The following is a 15,223-nucleotide window of genomic DNA, read 5'->3' on the forward strand; positions in this document are numbered from 1 at the left end:
ATGGTGAGCATTTAATATACTTATCAGATCTAGGAGTAAAACAAAGGTAGGGGAAGGGTAAAAAAAAAAATATGTATATATATATGTATATATACATTTCATATGACAAAGTATAAATAATGTAACTAAAAATGGGAAGAAAAGCTGAAAAAGAATAAACTCATGGAGTATAGGTCACATAATAGTTGGGAGTCAAAAAACACCATTAAAAACCAACCAATGGGATAATAAAAGATTAAATAAGAAACAGAGACTAGGGGCATTAAAAATGTATAGGTTTAAGGAAGATTGGCACAGATGTTACCTCAGGGAGAACGTTCCTCAGCAAAAGAAAAAAAAAAGTATAAGTTCAAAGGTAACTAATAGGACAAAAATACAAACCATACTAAGTTCCAAAGGGAGAAAAAAAAAGGTAACCATCTTTATAAAGAAGAAACTATCTATAGAAGCTGCAATGAGAAATACATAGAAACATAATAATAGGAGATATTCAATCCAAGACAGGTCAAAAGGACTAAAAATAAATAAGAATATAGAAGACCTAAATACATAATCAATCAGGCAGTTCTCAAGGATATGTATTGAACAGCACACTCCGAGAATAGAGGTTACATCTTCTCAAACACAGATATAAATACACACAATTTGATTATATATTGTCACAAAGAATGCATCAGTAAGTTGCATAAAATAGAAATATTACAAACAACACTCTGACACGATACAATAAAATTATAAATTAATAAAATTAAAACAACAAGACAGCCTTTTCACCTGAAGACTGACAAATCTTCTATTAAACATCATCTAGGTGGAAAGGGAAAAACAAACCTAAAATTACAGAACTTCTTAAAAATAATGATAACGAAAACACTTTGTAGTAGAACTTACGGTGCATAAAGCATCACATGTATGCATCGTTTTAAGCGTTCCTAGCCTTAAACACTTCTGTCACAAAAAATAAATGAATTTAAGCCAAAAGTCAAAAGGCTGGAGAAAGAACAATATAAATCAAAAGAAAGCACAAGGAAGGAAATAATAAAGGTAAAAGCAGAAATTAATGAGGTAGAGAACAGAAAAATGGCATATCTAATTAATAAATCAAAATCCTGGTTCTTTAAAAAAAGTATCAAAATAGACAATCACTAGTTTACCTAATTAAGAAAATGGGGAGAAAGTTCAAATATACAAAATAGAAAATGACAGGCTAGAAATTGTCATTGAAATATACACAATTTAAAACACAAGAGACCACTTTGCAGACCCCAAAGTAAGTAAACTGGAAAACCTACATGAAATAGAAAACTGCCCAGGAAAACACAGTTTATTGAAATTGACCCAATAGAGATAGATAGAAAGCTTAACCAGAACAATTTCCAAAGAAGGAAAAAGAAAGGTTATTAAAGAAATACTCTGCAAAGAGCACCAGATCCTTACGGTTTCACAGGGAAATTTTACCAAACCTTTAAGGAAAAGAGAATCCCTATGCTATATAAACTATTCCAGAGCATAGAAAATCAAAGAAAACTTCCAAACTCTTTTTATGAAGCAAGTGTAACACTGTTAGCTGTGGTGGGCAGAATAATGGACGTGCCCCCCCCAATAATGTCCACATCCTGATCCCCAGAAACTGTGGCTATATCGCCTTACATGGCAAGAGGGACTTCGCTGATGCAGTTTAAGTTATGGATCTTGAGATAGGGAGATTATTCTGAAGTGCCCAGGTGGGGCTGATGTAATCACAAAGGTCCTCATAAGGGAAAGAGAGGCAGGAGAGTCACAGAAGACGTGACCTCAGATGCATAGGTCAGGGAGAGAGAGAGATTGAAATTTGAAGATGCTACATTGTTAGCTTTGAAGATGGCAGAAAGGGCCACGAACAAAGGATGCAGGTAGCCTCTAGAAGGTGGAAAAGGCAAGGAAATGGATTCTCTCTCTAGCCCCCAGAAAGAACCCAGACCCGATTTTAGCCCACCTTGATTTTAGCCCAGTAAGACCCATTTCAGACTTCTGACCTCTAGAAATATAAGAAAATAAATTTGTGTTGTTGTAAGGCAATGTGGTAATTTGTTACAGCAGCAATAAGAGGCTAATGCAATACCTAAGAAGATAATGCTAGCACAAACAAAACAGAAATTATAGATTGATATCATTTATTAATATGATAGAAAAAACCTAAATAAGATATTATTGAACAGAGTTCAATATTATATTAAGAAAATAACAGATGATGACCTAGTGGGATTTATTCCAGGAATGAAAGGTTGGTTCACTCTTAGCAAATCCATTAATACAATATACCATATTAATAGGTCTAAAGAGAAAAATTATCTGAGCATCTCCATAGATGCTGAAAAGGCTTTTGACAAATTCAACACTCATTAGTGATAAAAACACTAAAAAAAAAAAACAAAAACCGATGGCTATTTCCTTAACATGATAAAAATCTATATAGCTTAGCCCTAAAGCCTGCTTCTCACTTAATTGGGAAATCCTAAAAGCATTTTCACTAAGAACAAGGACAACGTAACATTGTATTGCAAGGATGAGTTCATTCAATTAGAAGAGAGAAATCTACTAGAGGCCTACAAACTGGAAAAGAAGCAAAGCTATCTTTATTTGCAAACGTATGACAGCATAACCGGAAAACTCAAGAGAATCAATGACAAAATTAACCCGAAAGATAAAAAATTTAAAAAGGTAGCAGGATATAACACTGACATACAGAATCTAATAGCCCTCGTACACACAATCAGGTAAAGGTTTTAATGATGGGGGAAAACCCTATTTACAATATTAACAAAGAAGATAAAGTACTTATAAATAAACTTAACAAGAAATGTGCAAAACTTACAAAAAATACTTCAAAAAGCTCTTGAAAGACCCAGAAGTATACGTGACCAAATAGAAAGACATCCTTTGTTCTTAGATAGAAGACTCAGTATCATGAAGATATCAATTCTTCCTGCCAATTCTTTCAAAAACCAGATAGAAAAATGGGCAGAAGACATAACCAGATAATCTACAAAAACAAGTAAAATGGCCTTTAAACTTTCAAAAACATGTTCAACTTTACTCATAATAAGAGCAATACAAATTAAAACCACACTCGGATACCTTTTCTTTCTTATTCAATTGAAAAAATAATTTAAAAACCTGACAGCTGTAGAAAGCAGACATTCTCACACATTGATGATGGGAATGCAAAATGGTACAACTCATATGGAGGGGAATTTGGCAATATTTAATACATCCATATATGCATTTACCTGATGACTTAGTTATCTCATGACCAGGATTTTACTCTGAAGATATCCTCAACCATATGAAATATATTTGCACAAGGTTTTTTATTGCAGCACTATTTGTAATCGCAAAATATGAGAATAACTGAAATGCCCATACATAAAAGAGTGGTTGAGTAGATAACGGCACATCCACACAGTGGAGTACTATGAAATGGTGGAGAGTGAGGAGATCTCTATGAACTATAGAAGGGATATATATATATATTTTTTTTTTTTTTTGTGAGGAGATCAGCCCTGTGCTAACATCTGCCAATCCTCTTTTTTTGCTGAGGAAGACTGGCCCTGGGCTAACATCTGTGTCCATCTTCCTCCACTTTATATGGGACGCCGCCACATATAATATGTCAAGCCCACATATGGCTTGACAAGCGGTGCGTCGGTGCACGCCGGGATCCAAACCGGTGAACCCCGGGCTGCCGCAGTGGAGTGCGCGCACTTAACCGCTTGCGCCACCGGGCCGGCCTCCTAGAAAGGATATATATTTTAAGTGAAAAAGAAACCAAGTGCAATATAGTATATACACAATATACTACCTTTTGTGTAAAAAAGTAAGAAATAAAATATACACTGTCTGCTTATTATTGCAACAGGAAACACAAGAAGATAAAGCAGAAACGGACGAGATCGGTTATCTACAGTGCACGGGTGGTAAGAGATGGTGGGAAGCAGTAACACTTCTCTGCATACACTTTTTGTAGTTTTGGCTTTTGGAACTACACACCGAAAAACGAAATTAACAATGATGAGAAAAAATAGAACTTAAAATGGAATACAAACAGAAATAAATAAACCTTACTCTATTTCAAATGAATAACATAACGACAATAAGTGGGGGGGAGACGGGAGGGGTGGCATGAAACCAGCCCAAGTGACTTTGAACACAGCCCTATTTTCTCTCCTTCTAAAGACAGAAATAACAGAAAAATCTATTGAACTCTAGCTAGCAGGTTTGTTTTCGCAGTAGTGCGATTATTTCTCACTGTTGGAAAAGGAAGTTATAATATAGAAACTAGGAAGACTAGGATGGACCTCGTGGTGTTGAATTAGAATTAGAGGTACTAGTATAAACATATGGCTTTTACTGTATCAGATAGCTACATCCACACATATCTCTACATCTGTGGGTATAGGAATAGCTGTTGATATATGTGTGTGTATCTTTTAGCTCTGTCCACCAAAAAAGTCTAGATACAAAGACACCTCTGTAGCAATTTATACACCTCAAACCCAGATCTTGGCGTCCAAATGCCATTCCCCACTTAAAAGGAACTGGGGCCCTTTGGAGAAATGGCTGATTCCAGATGTGGGGCAGTGAAAATACAAGATCAACCTGGAACATATTCTTGGGCCTGAAAGCAATGAAATGCTCAAAAGATAATGGGGATGTACCAAAGGACACAGAAGCCACCTGAAGGGACACCATTGGCCAAATCTGGGACACTTTGATCAGCAGAATAAATAATCGTAGCAAAAGGACATGTATGGAATAAAATTGGAATCTGTGAGTTCATACTGATATAAATAAACATAAATAGGAGAGAAGTGAAATCTCTTCTCTATGGTAGAATACTGCTTAAGGAAATGTTGCAGGAATAAGAGTAGGAAAAATCACCAATCTGCAGCTGTCATAATAAGAATGATTCAGGGAAGAATCATGAATTCCTGCAAAAGTTGGTGGATGAATTACTTATTAATTAAAAAAAGGAAAAATAGTAATTTTATGGTGGATCAACTTAGCGAATACCGCCTTAATCAAGTAACCAAAGGTAATACAGTCGGCTCTCTGTACCTGGGGGTTCCAAATCCATGGATTCAGCTGACCTTGGATGGAAAGGCCTACTATGGTTGCGTCTGTACTGAACATGTACCTTTGTTTTTTTCTTGTCATTATTCTCTAAACAATACAGTATAACAACTATTTACATAGCGTTTACATTGTATTAGGTATTATAAGTAATCTACAGATGGCTTCAAGTACTCAAGAGGATGTACATAGGTTATATGCAAATACTGCATTATTTATATAAAGGACTTAAGCATCCAAGGATTTTGGTTTCTGTGGCGGGGGTCGGGGGGAGGGCAAGGAACCAACCATCCACGGACACCTAGGGACGACTGTACCACCAAACAGATGTCATGAAGCTCCTGGTAAGCTATCCCCAGCACACAATATTACTTTTGTGGTATTTCTGCCAGAAAAGCACAATTTCAGTCCAATCATGAGGAAACATCAGAAAAACCCCAACTGAGGGACATTTTACGAAATAATTGGCCTGTACACTTTGGAATGTCATGAACGACAATGAAAAGTTGAGGAACTATTCCAGATGGAAGGAGACTTAAAGACCTGACAGTCTACTGCAATGTGTGATTCTGGATTGGATCCCAGACCAGAAAACAAAAAACAAAAAAACCATAAATATGACATTATTGGGACAATTGGCGACGTTTGAATATGGACTGTGGATTAGATAATGGTATTGCATCAATGGTAAATTGCCTGATTTTGATAAATGTACAACAGTTATGTAAGAATGTTTTTGTTCTTAGGAAGTATGTGCTAAAGCTCTTATATATAAAGATACATGATGTCTGCAAATTACTTGCAAACGATTCAGGAAAAAAAGAGGTGTGTGTGTATGTGGAGAAAGAGAGAACAAGAGAAAACAATATGGCAAATGGGGTAAAGTTTCTTGGAACTATTCCTGCAAGTTTTCTGTAAATGTAAAATTATATCAAAATATAAAGTTAAAACACTTATTAGATTTTAGAACCTAAATTTTCCACCCGTCTGTCCTGGTTTCTGTCAGTTGTCGTCTCACAAAAGGATGCCCTTTTCTTGAGCCATTCTGAAGTTCTTTATTCAGGGAGGAAACGTGTGACTTGATTTGTTCTGAAAAGTGAATTCTCGGGATAAATGTAGATGATTTCAAGTTACAGGTAATTATCATCCAACCCCAGAAACAGAAAGATTGTGAAACCACTAAGGGGAATTCAAAAATACGTGCAGGTCTTGAGCTGAGTCACATTTCTTTCTGGAGACATTTATTTACTTTTAAAAATATGACCACGTAATTATACCACACTATAGTCTACAGATGGTAACTTAGAGATCACGTATGGGTGGAATTTAACTCTTCCTGGAGCAGTGTTATATCAACAAGAGCTACCGGGGGCATCAGAAGCAGAAAGGATAGTTCTGCAGAAACTGCCCCCTCCCGCCGACTTCTTCAGCTTGTTCTATTCCTTTTTCCCACGTGGCCTCTGCCCTAGCCTCACGGAACAATGTACAATTTCCTGGAAGCACCACGCTGTCTCCCTCTCCAGCGCTTGTATTTGTTCCTACAATGTGCTTCCCTGCCTTATCATACTAGTCAATCCGTCAAGATTAAACTTGAGCATCACCCCCTCCACAAAGCCTTTCGTGACCCTCTCTTCCCTTCCTCTGGGTTTCCTCAGCACTGTGTGGGCCCCTCCATTACAGGACCCATCTGGAGATGATTCTGGGTACCTGTGCTCAACAGCAAACTTTGAATTTCACCTGACTAGGTGCCTACAATTTCAAGGAGCAAGTAATAGTCAACTGGAAATTCATAAAGTGTTATAGTTTTGTTGATTGTTGCTAACTGGAAGGATATTTTAATTAATATGGCTATGCTCCTCCCAAGTTTCACTTCTAAGGGCACTAATTTGATTTTCAAAATTGAGAGAGCCTGAACAGAGTATCTGCACTAATTTATCCATTCCTTTCTCCTAAGCCCTTCCATATTTTTCTGTGTTCTCTTTGAATGTTTTTCTGAAAGTACAGGTTTCCAATATTTGGGACCAAATCCGTGTGCATCGTGGGTGATTTTCATGCTGCTTGAAACACATGTTTTAGATTGAAATAGAATTTGATTTGAATTTCGAAATTTCAGAGATTGAATTTGGTGTCCTGCATAGTAACCACAACCCAATTGTAAATACTTATTTATTATACTTATTATAGACATTTGCTACGCATAGAAGATCTCTAATCTTCATAATTTTATTGATGAATTGCAGGAATACCTGTCTATTTTAGAAATAAAAGCCTATGAGCATTCAACTAAGAAGCAGTATAGAACTATAAATAATTGTAAGATATGTCATTCACGTATAGATGAATAACTTTGTATAGTCAGTGGATGATTAAAATAACATACCTGATTATTGGGGCAAATGCACATAATCTTCCCTCTTTCTCAACACTTAATCAGTAATAAAAACTGCTAATTTTATTATCCATTAATGTGAAGGTAAAAGTCCTTCAAAATTCTAGGGTTCTTTGATATAACATATCCCTCACTATTCAAATCTGTTATCAAACATCAATCATAGAAGAACATCAACTCAGAGTTTACTTGTGCTAAGTACTTGTCAGATATGAGCTCATGTAATCCTTATGTATTATTATGTATATGTATTATTAACTTTTTACAGATGAGAAAATTAAGTCATAAAAAGCTTAAATAAATTTTCCAAGAGAATCAGTATAGTATAGAGATTAAAAGCACTTGCTAGAAGCAGACTACCCAGGTTTGACTTCCTATTCCACCATTTACCAGCTATATAATCTTGGGAAAGGTACTCAGTCTCTCTGTGACTCAATTTTCTCATCTGTAGAATGTGGATTATAATAGTCCTGACCTCACAAAGTCTTGGTGAGGGTTAAATGACTTAATACATGTAAAACACTTAGGAGAACATAGTAAGTTATGTAATACTGTTTGCAAAGGGTGCCCAAATTGGGAGGCCATGGGGCTGGAACTTGTGCCCAGTGTGACCCACAAAACTGTTCTCATAACCATTCATGTTACCTAATCTGATCAACCCAAATCCTCTCATGTGATTTTTCCCAGTTTAACACTCTTGAATAGCTCCCTATTGCTTTCAGGATAAAGACCAAATCCTCTGATGTAGCACATAACTAGGGGGACTAAATCGTCTAGTTTGCCTGGGATGGTCCTAATTTATGTCATCCTGTTCAGTTTAGCATTTGTCCAGAATTTTTGGAATTTTAGTTTAGAAAATAGTTTTTAAATACAATTATTTTATAAATTGACTGACCAATTCATTGTCAGTAATACATATATCAAATTTACATAACTTTAGCTATTTTTATTATCCCCTCCATGGTCAAAAACATCCCTGCTTGGAAGATAAATCATATGGTCACCCTACATATAACACTCTTCATAAAACAGGCTCTGTTTACCTCTTCACTTCGTCTCTCTCCTCCCTCCCTTGTACTGTCATTGAATTGATCACAGTCCCCTAAACGAATCTTGCCTTTGCACAAACTGACCCTTCTAGTTGGACGGACTTTCTTCCTTCACTAGCCTGTGTCTAGATCATTCCAATGTTTCCTTCAGCATGCAGCATAAATGCCACCTCCTTGGGGATCTTCCTTGATTCCTCTGGGCTGGGTTTGCGGCCCTCACACGGCTCCTATGGCACGGTGGCTTCCCCATCCAAGCATTCTGTATGGGCCTTCTGTATTGTAATGACGATACTTGACTATGCTCTCCCTGAAGGGAGCACCTTGCATACATGTGGTCATTTGGATTCTTTCCTTCTTTCTTTACTTATTGAATGGATGAAAGAGGGTTAACTTTTTTTCTCTCATTTCCCCCCTATATATTGAAGCCGAATAAAGGTAAATTTTATTCTTCAATTTGGAGAGGATCTTAGAGTTCTGCAACACTTTAGTTTCTTCTTCTGTGGCACAAGAAACAAGGCCCTGGGAGTAGAGTGACTATTGGAAAAGTAAGAGAAAGTTATGAACATTCTCTGGGAGCTTCCATGAAACCTGACCTGACCCTGACCCTGATCCTGGCCAGTGTGGCCACTGCCGTATGAAGAAAAACTTACCCTCACAGCTGGCTTCGGCTGGATTTCAGCGCTGACTTGTCCCTCCATGGCACACTTGTGTGCAGGGCGCACACTGCACAGCCACACACAGTGGCCTGGCTCTGACCCACATCCTAACACTTCTGACCCTAAGTCCCCTCATCGCCTTAAGAAGCTGACCTCACCTTTAGCTCCTTCAATCCCAAAGCTTGACCTTGACCCATCTCTTGGTCAAGCACCTTACACAGAAAAGTCCAACAGTGCTAGCAAGGCAGCTTAAAAATAAAATGGAATCCTGAGATGTGACAGAGAGAAGAGGACGAGGGGAAGCTTCATTAGAGCAACGGAGAGCAGGGCAGTGAAGACTGGGTTTTATTCTTCTGATCTCAAGAGGTTCAGGCAGTTCAGAAAATGGATTTGTGTCTGAACTCTGGGTTGCCAATGAATGATAATGGAGATGGTGGTGGTGCTGATGAATATCTCTTTTTGTGGTCTTATAAAATATAGAAACATTCTTTGGAATTATAATATCACTTACTATTCCCTCTCACATACTGTTTCCTTCATGTAAAAGTTTTGCATCCCATATTACACCTTACTAATAATACCCATCATGACTGGGGCTTCTTTATACCTGCCAGACTCCATTCTCGGCTTCTTACTAGCAAGGCTGGGATTTGAACCCAGTGTCTGTGCTCGAACTACAGTACCATACAGCCTCTAACTCACAGCTATGTCACCCACATCTGTCTGCAAGGCACCAACTGTTGCTGTAAGGGGAGATAAATTAAAACAAGCAAAGCAATATGGACAGAAGCACGGCTGAGGGTGGCCCATGAGGTGGTCTGCTGGCCTGCAGGGCGTGGAAGAGAACAGCCAGGAAGCAGCCCTGCCAGAGTTAGGCTGCCAAGAGCTGACTGTCTGCCCCACACAGACGCTGGACACACACCATGGCTGCCAAGAGCTCTTCTTGGACATCAAAAGGCAGCAGCGTCAGCTTTCATATGCAATGGGAAAAATAAACACCCCATCAACCTGTTGATCCTATTCTATTTTGCAACACAGAAATTATTGCTTTCAACTCACGCCAAAAATTATTTCCTGAGTCATGGAGGCTACCTTCTGAGCTGTGTCCTTACTCTGAGCTTGTCCTAACTGGAAAATGACCATGGTGAGTAAGGAAAGCATTTCAGCTGCCCTTGCCTCATGCAGATACACAGCAAGAATAAAGAAAGAAAGAAATAACGAAGTTGAATAGAGAACAGACTTGCTTTTTGAAGTCCTTCTAAAGAAATCTAAGGACTAATTTTTGAAAATCCACAAAATTGAAGGCAGTTTAAAAACTCTTATTTAGTCAATCCCGTACAAGATAAATTTTCTAAAATACTCTGTTGAATTTTCAGATTTCAAATTCTTCAGGTTTGGTTGTTATCATTTTCCTCCATTTTGTAATGAAATTTCATGATTAAAAATGCATTCTAATTAGTTTTCTAAAAACAACAAAATCAAAATCTTGAAGAACCAAGGCTTCTGAAATCCCTCGAGTGGTGCCGTCCTTGGGGGGCTGTGTTCTGGTAAACACCACCTGAGGACAGCAGTTTCTCCGGCAGCTCCACACAGACGGTGACTTATTCTGCAACTGTTCCCTTTCAATCCAACGGGAGACAGAGAGCAGATAAGGCCACATCGAACACTGCATTTGGGTGTCCAGTGGGTCCCCAGGTGTGACAGGCAGATGCTCTCTCAGTAACCCTGTTTCATGAACGACTTCCTGCCTGCAGCAGAGACATGAGCTGAAAGACAGCTTGCCTCATGGATTATGAAAAGGTGGAATCGGAAAACACCAGTCATTTTGAGTTAAAGAGTATCCTTATTTGTCCCTTGGTCAGGAATTTAGTAGGAAAAAAGGCAACACGTAGTACTATGTCACCGTGCACACACCCTTTCAACGGCCACGTTACCAGAGAGGTGACTCCACCAACAAGGCTGTGTCAAACGACCTGAGAAAGGATGGATTTGGCCCCGTTTAGTGGTGGTGACAGGGATTCGGGAAGGGGAGAGTCCCGGACGCTTGCCATTTGATCACAGCTGGAGCGCAGTTCAACATTCTTCATCTCAAAGTCGTCCAGGGATGACTGATGGAGAATAACTCCCTCACTCAGCTCTAACAGGCCAGCGTCTTAAATAACCTGTTAATACCCTTTTACCTCTTTCATGACAGAAGAAAGAGAAGGCCAGACTGAAAATCCCTTAGTTGTAAAATTGAGTGCATCATAAAATAACTGTAAAGTCAATATTTAGTGTCAGGTCCATTTAAAATGTCACACTTCGGAAACGTCTTAACGTGACCCCTGGGAAGCAGGAGAAACAGTGCTGGTGTGTGGGATATTACCTCGTCAGCCCATATCCCGGGTGAGACCAGCTTAAGAGTGGGTTCTTCTGCTCTGTCTTACGTGTGCTAGGGGGTGACGTGGGGTCGGGTGGGGGCAGAGCGAGGAGAGGAAAGAAGAAAGACAAGAGAGAAGAGAAAAAGAAGAGATATAAATGGTTATCAAGCATCCTCAAGAGTCCAGCTTCCTCTGTTTTGTTTGTTTGTTCACATCTTCCCCACCACCTTTCCTACTGTCATTTAGCTTCTGGTCAGACCAGTGAGCTGCCTTCTAGAAGGAGGAATCTGAGACCACAGCTGAGGAGGCTGAAGGGGTGGCCATGGGGTGAACAGGGTGTCCTGGAACGGCAATATTCTTTTGTTTCTCTGAGATGATATCAATATGGATGGTACCAATTAAGTCCACGTTCCTTTGATGGAAGCTTTTCTCCCAATCGGATTATTAACTAAGATGCCGACACACCCGCTCCTCAGTTTTCCCGCAGTAGAGGTGGTAAGGACAGTCCCCTCCTGCCCCACACGGCACATTTCTAACAAACCAGCCTGAGGTCTATGCTTGGAGTGGAAAATTAGCAAGGGCTGATGACGCCGGCTGACCAAATGAAAGGGCCACCAGGCGTCTGGTCGCCCCTCCAGAGCATGATGGGGTAAGAGGGATGGGTGGGGGCTGCCGGGGGCTAAGATGACTGGGCTGAGGCCTGTTGATGAAGTTTCTGTGTGTCAGGCAGCATCGTCTCTGCGCTATGCTGAGATCTTTCTGCATACCTTCACTCCAGATCACCTGGCCCCAACCCCAGCACCTTCTCTTCAATCACCACCACCCTGCAGAGCCTTCTGAATCGTATCTGCACTGCTTTTCACCACCACGGGTAATTAAGAATGTTAACAAGCAAGCTCCTGCGCTCCCTCCAACTTCACCTTTAGAATGCTCGTAAAATTCCCACTACTCCTTTTGTGCCTTTGACCTTATATTTCATAAAAATCTGTAGTTTTTATGAAGCCTCTCCATCAAATCAACGTGTAAGCACCAAAGGCAAATAATCCTCCCACCCTCTCCCCAGGGCTCCCAAAGGGCATTCTGGTTTTTTCCCTTCACGTCATTCTACGCTTAAAAGCATCATCCAACAAGCGAACAAGCGTGGGAGTGAGTGAACGCGCTGAGAGACATCTTGTTGTGACAGTGAGCTGACTTAAAAGCAAAATGACAGATCTGTAACCAGTGACACGATATGGTGGAGAATGCTGTTAGAACATGCACGCACCCCAAGCTATGCTCTGTGCAACACGGTGAGAAACAGAAATTAGTTGAAATGGCTGGATCATGCAATTATTGGGAAAGAAGTTGCTGGGGAGAATAAAAAAGTGTGAATACCTGTGTAGGTCATAGCTTCCTCCATCTTTATTTCCTGATATAGGAAAATACAAGAGTAATTTATGTTAGCTTTAGAACTCACAAAACCACTCACTATGTAGTTTTCCATGCACAACATCTAAATCCTAGAAAGAAACACATTGTGTTAAATACAGACAGTGTCGAAGTCCAACAGAGCTTTTCTATTAGACAGGTTCAAAACGAGGATTGAAAGCTATAAATAAAAGGTTTAAGCTAAAACATATAAGAGTTCTCACGAAAAAGGGGATGGGGTGAGAAGGAGGAGAGCCCCCTTAAAAGCAGTAAGAAAAGTACTTCTAGAAGTCCATGTAAGTCTCAGCAAAAGTTAAATTTTGGTTATTTTTAGACAAAACACTTGAAAAAAAGGGCAATAATCATGTCCCTTAGGAATCATCTAGAAGGTGGAGAGGAAGACTTGAAGGGTACGAGCAATAACTGGCCCCACCTGCTGTGTCATTTCACCATAAGAGACTCTATCAGATTTCACTAAGTAGAGCTGTTATGTCATCACCAATCAGAGTGCTATGTTCTTGGGGAATGAAATATCTGGGTGTAAGATTTCTAGTGCCTCTAACAGTCGGTTTAGTTTCCAGGCCTTAGCGGGATTTTTTTTTTCTTCCTAAGATTTGAGGAAAAGGTCAACAGATAAGCAGCAAGTCTGAAAAGATTTGAGCTGAGCGGGGTCAGTGACCAAAAGACCTATTTTGCAAGTTAAGGCTGGACTCCTCGGACTGGCAACGAATGCCACTAAGGTGTTAATTGAGAAGTGTTGACTGAGAGCTGCGGGGTGACCTCTCTCCCAGGATTTATGGTTCTTTATGGGACTCTCATAGCTCAAAAGCCTTCAGGACCCTACAATGGTGGAAACGACAGGTGACGATGTTGATCATTTTAGGATGCCCCCCAAGTCACATGACCCAGGGAGCTGCCCATTGCTGGTGATGCTGGCTCTGCATGGGACCCACAGAGACACAGGCTTAAGGATGCTGAGAAACCTCAGCTGCACAATGGAGGGTTCCTGCAAATTACTCCCCACTGTCCGTGAGTGCAGCTCTTCACTTTTTTGGGGTTGGCATGCTGTGCTGATGCCAAGCCCTTGGCCAGGTTCAGCTCTTTCTCCCTCCTTCTATGGACAGCGAGTATTTACATTTCTACAGGAATTACGAGAAAATAAGTATTCTCATTAACTAGGAAAGAGCTGGGACGGGCACTGAAAAGAACTACACCCTCATAAGCCAAAGGAGAAATAAGGTAGTTTAACACTGCAGACCAGGGACAGAACATCTGGCTCATTCCACAAGCCCTCTTACACGTTTAGATTCCAAGACAATGAATTGCTCAAATATCTCTAGTTTCAGATAGGAAATACTGGCAAAAGAAATCTAATTCACTGTGTCGTGGGCAGGGGTCCACCTGGGGGAGCTCCAAACTGTGATAAGCAGACATAGGGCATTGTGTGTTTCCATCCAGATTTTCTTAAAAAAAATAAGATATCCAGATTTACTTAGAGTATATTTTATGACTGTTGACAGCAATAACAAATAAATCCCCAACACTTTCCTCCCATCTTCCCATGGATGCTTCTGTCAGGAATTGAGGTTTACTAACAGAATAGGCCTGTGGGAGAGACTGGAATGAAACGCTCACCAAATCTTTCGGCGCATTAAATTTTTCATTAATGCCCCAGAGCTAAACTTAGAGAACAAATTATGTTTGGAATTGCATGGAAAGTTTCCCCTCTAATATCCCAAACTATACGTTTCTATGCATGTAAATGTTTCAAAGGCAGAAAACTTGATAATACAAAGAATTTCCCGGGTAATATAAGACAAAAAAAATGTTTCTTTTCCTTACCAACTTCAAGGCCCTTAGGTCTCGGGTTGCACTGCTTATATCCTTGACAGCTTCTGAGCTCCATGAGCTGCATGTGTAGCTGATTCAAAATGCCCCGTTCCACTGTGTGCACCGTATTTGTGAGCTGCGGATGAAGAGGTGGGACAATCTATTTAAACTCATATTCTGGTTATTCTGTTTTCAACAACCTTCCTAAAGTGAAAACATACTGACTTACCTGATAAGGATCTGTATTCATATCAAAATACTCCAAAAAGCCAGTGGCAAATTCGCAGAAAAGAAAATTATGTGTCTCATTAACCGTACGCAGACACCAGTAGGTGTTATTGTTAGAACTCGTGCAAGCACAGAAAGATCCCACTGTTGGTGAAAAAGAAAAGCAGGAGAAAATGAATGAAAAAACGTAGG

At 39.7% G+C, this 15,223-nt stretch overlaps 1 protein-coding gene across 8 annotated transcripts in view; it reads right to left on the reverse strand.

Annotated features, from left to right (window-relative positions):
• Positions 1-15,223, reverse strand: part of SULF1 (sulfatase 1) — a 181,420-nt gene that overhangs the window by 4,212 nt on the left and 161,985 nt on the right. For 7 of the 8 annotated variants that reach the window (XM_087420466.1, XM_087420467.1, XM_087420461.1 and 4 more), the window contains 2 exons: positions 15,033-15,175; positions 14,816-14,939 (listed from right to left, as the gene is read on the reverse strand). In XM_087420466.1, the coding sequence (XP_087276592.1) occupies positions 14,816-14,939; positions 15,033-15,175 (267 nt within the window). Of the gene's footprint in view, positions 1-12,798; positions 12,975-14,815; positions 14,940-15,032; positions 15,176-15,223 lie in introns of those variants that run through there. The other variant, XM_087420468.1, reaches the window with a different exon arrangement.

The sequence above is a fragment of the Ceratotherium simum genome, chromosome 31 (genome assembly GCF_057802395.1).
Source record: "Ceratotherium simum simum isolate JZ-2026a chromosome 31, ASM5780239v1, whole genome shotgun sequence".
Lineage (NCBI taxonomy): Eukaryota > Metazoa > Chordata > Mammalia > Perissodactyla > Rhinocerotidae > Ceratotherium > Ceratotherium simum.